The 2805-nt window shown below is 48.1% G+C and overlaps 1 protein-coding gene across 1 annotated transcript in view; it reads right to left on the minus strand.

Moving 5' to 3' along the window:
* The window catches only part of LOC107102230 (forkhead box protein O3-like), an 18438-nt gene extending 15866 nt beyond the window's left edge, over positions 1 to 2572 (minus strand). The window contains exon 1 of the mRNA XM_015401445.1: positions 1208 to 2572. Coding sequence (XP_015256931.1) covers positions 1208 to 1750 — 543 coding nt within the window. The 5' untranslated portion in view covers positions 1751 to 2572. The remainder of the gene's footprint in view (positions 1 to 1207) is intronic.
* Positions 2573 to 2805: the final 233 nt, after the last annotated feature.

Genomic DNA, 2805 nt, shown 5'->3' on the forward strand with positions numbered 1-2805 from the left:
CCGATATTCAGTTTTAAGGCCGATACCGATAGGGGGCCGATTATATTGTGCATCCCTACATTACATATTGTCTTATTGCAAGTGCATGTTATCTAATTATCTTATTTTAAGAGTAAAAATACTCCTTCCATTGGCAAATCATGATTTACCTGCTCAAATGAAAGGTAAATACACTTACTTTAATACCTTTTTACAAATGTTTTGATTGTTTTTGCAGAGTAGCATTAACCAAGCATTTGTTTTAGTTAGCAAAATGGAGGTTAGCAAAGCTAACTCATTCAAAGTTTTCTATTTATTCCCTTCTAATACTGTTTTTCAGCCCTGGTCCTCAACACTACCTGCATGTCTTGGATGCTTCCCAACTTTCACCCATGTGAAATCAATTGATAGCCGTTTAAAAGGGTTTGGTGATCTGCAATCATCTGAATCTGGTCTGCTGAAGCACAGATGCATCTAAAACATGCAGGGAGCCCTGAGGAACCAGGATCTGCACAATGATTCATTGGCAAACCATTACCAGCAATGATGGAGAAGAAAGATAAAGTGGAGTAAAATGTATATAAATATAATAGCAATACTTTTTTCCTTCTCTAAAACCTAAGAAATTTTCTCTGCATGGGTTTCCTCACCAAAATGTAATGAACACATTTTATTGAAAACCTGTGAAACAATGAGCAGCATGTCAAGTAGGGATGTCCCAAACCCATATAAATAATCCCCATAGCCATAAAACTAATATGGGATTTAATCGATCTGAATCTAAAATCTTCGATATTTTCCTGCTGATAGAAACATTCTGCTTCTGGTAAAGTTTCTTTAACTCACTGGTTAATTTTAGAGGGATCTGTTGTTTCCGAACCTTTTGTTGTTGTTGACTTTTGTAACATTACTTGATCAAAGCTTTTTTAACATTCTATATCACATAATAAGCAATAAAAGCGTGCATGATAATATCATATCGGGTCAATATCGCGGCCAATTCTCAAAGCTGCAATATCAGTGTCGAAAAATGAAAACTTTGTATTGGGATACCCCTTAGTGATGTCATCAGGGGCATTACCCTCAGAGATGAAAGAGCAAAGACTGACTATATCTGCAGTGAGTGATTTTAGAGAAAAGCCTGACTTTAACAATAGCAGTGTGTATTGTGTTTTAACATGACCACAGTGTGGTCTTTGTTGTACTGACAGCACCATCATGCGCTCACCTTCCAGCCAGCAGAGCTGTTGCTGTCGCCTTTGTCCTTGAAATATGGCACAGACCTCACCATCCAGTCATAGATCTGGGACAAGGTCAGCCTCTTCTCAGGGGAGCTTTCGATGGCCTGGGTAATGAGGTCTGCATAGGAGTAGTTCCCCCAGGCGTTCCTGCGGGCGGAGGACTTCCTCAGCTGCTGGGAGGCCGAGCCGCAGAGAGCCGCTCCGGGGATGTGTGCGGAGGAAGGGGATCCGTCGGCGGCCTCCTCTTTGCCGGGGCGGCGCTGCACCTCCAGCGGCTGGGAGATGGAGCCGCTGCTCGGCTCTTTCACCGAGCCGCCGTCTTTCTGCGCAGAGCCTCCCTCCGCGCTCCCCCCCTCATCATCCTCCTCTTCGGGGATTACGTCAGCGTCGCTCGCCCCGGGCTTGCCAGCACCGGACTCCGGACGGGGCAGCGGCCAGGTGCAGGAGCGCGGCCGCTTCTGGGGCTCGAAATCCGGATCTATCTCAACGTTCGCTGGAGGCTCGTCAGAGTTCAGCGGAGCCTCGGCCATGTTAGTATCGGTGTCTCTTTAGCTGCTCTGGAGATTTCAGAACCGCTCGGCTCGCATTCCATCAATGTTGCGTTCAGGCTCTCAGGGACGGTTTGTTTTCAATGCATCGCGGGATGCAAACCGGGTCCCGCAGCCCAGACCCCGCACGTGTCCGCCTGTCCCTCAGCGTCGATCCTGCAGCTCTGAGCGCCAACAGACCATCCCTCAGCCCCACACCCCTCACCATGCGCTACAGGAGCTAAATCTGGAGACACATCCAAACTGCGTTCCCTCACGCGCGTCCCGCACACCAGTCACCAGTGGAATCAGCAAACGAGCCCCCCCGCATCACAGCTCCATCACCCGGTGCACAGCTGCCATTTTGACCGCCTCCATCCCCCCCCCCCAGCACCACCTCTAGGTCCTAATCAGAAGCCCACAGAGCCGCGCTGCCAGCCGCGCTGCGCCGCTCTCCAGATAGCATCAAGGCGGAGGGGAGCTGCTCAGAGCCCGGGGGCTGCTGGAAGGAAGACGGCGAGCTGCGGATAATCCGCCCTATGAAAGCCGGAGGAATGCTGATGCATTCTGGTTGTAGATCCCCGGCATCCTGAGCAACCAGCGCAGTGTCCTCTGCGTGTCCCGCAGCCTGCAAAGACTCCCGCAGCTGCTGCTGCTGCGGTTAGCGCAAACACCAGGAGCGGGGAAGGGGAGGAAAACAGGGCGATCCTGCCCCCTGGACTGCGATCAAATTAAAGAGACAGTGTGGAAACTGCTGCTGGCCGCTGACATCACCTCTAAAACCTCACTGAGCGAACAAAGGAGGAAGGAAAAGCAGAAGAGAAAATTCATTTTTATAAACTTCTGCGGTTCATGGATTAAATGGATCATTTATTCTATTCATGAAATAAAACCTAGATTAGCTCTCCTTTTATTTCTTACATTTATAGTCTTATTTTTCTAAAATAATGGTAAGAAAAAAGCTCATCCATTTCCCAACGTTCAGAAACTAGAAAGACTGAAAACATCTGGTCGAAATTATAACGTCACTCTAACACAAGAACAATAAAATATATGTA

This window comes from Cyprinodon variegatus, unplaced genomic scaffold (assembly GCF_000732505.1).
Source record: "Cyprinodon variegatus isolate N-32 unplaced genomic scaffold, C_variegatus-1.0 Scaffold1219, whole genome shotgun sequence".
NCBI classification, from domain to species: domain Eukaryota; kingdom Metazoa; phylum Chordata; class Actinopteri; order Cyprinodontiformes; family Cyprinodontidae; genus Cyprinodon; species Cyprinodon variegatus.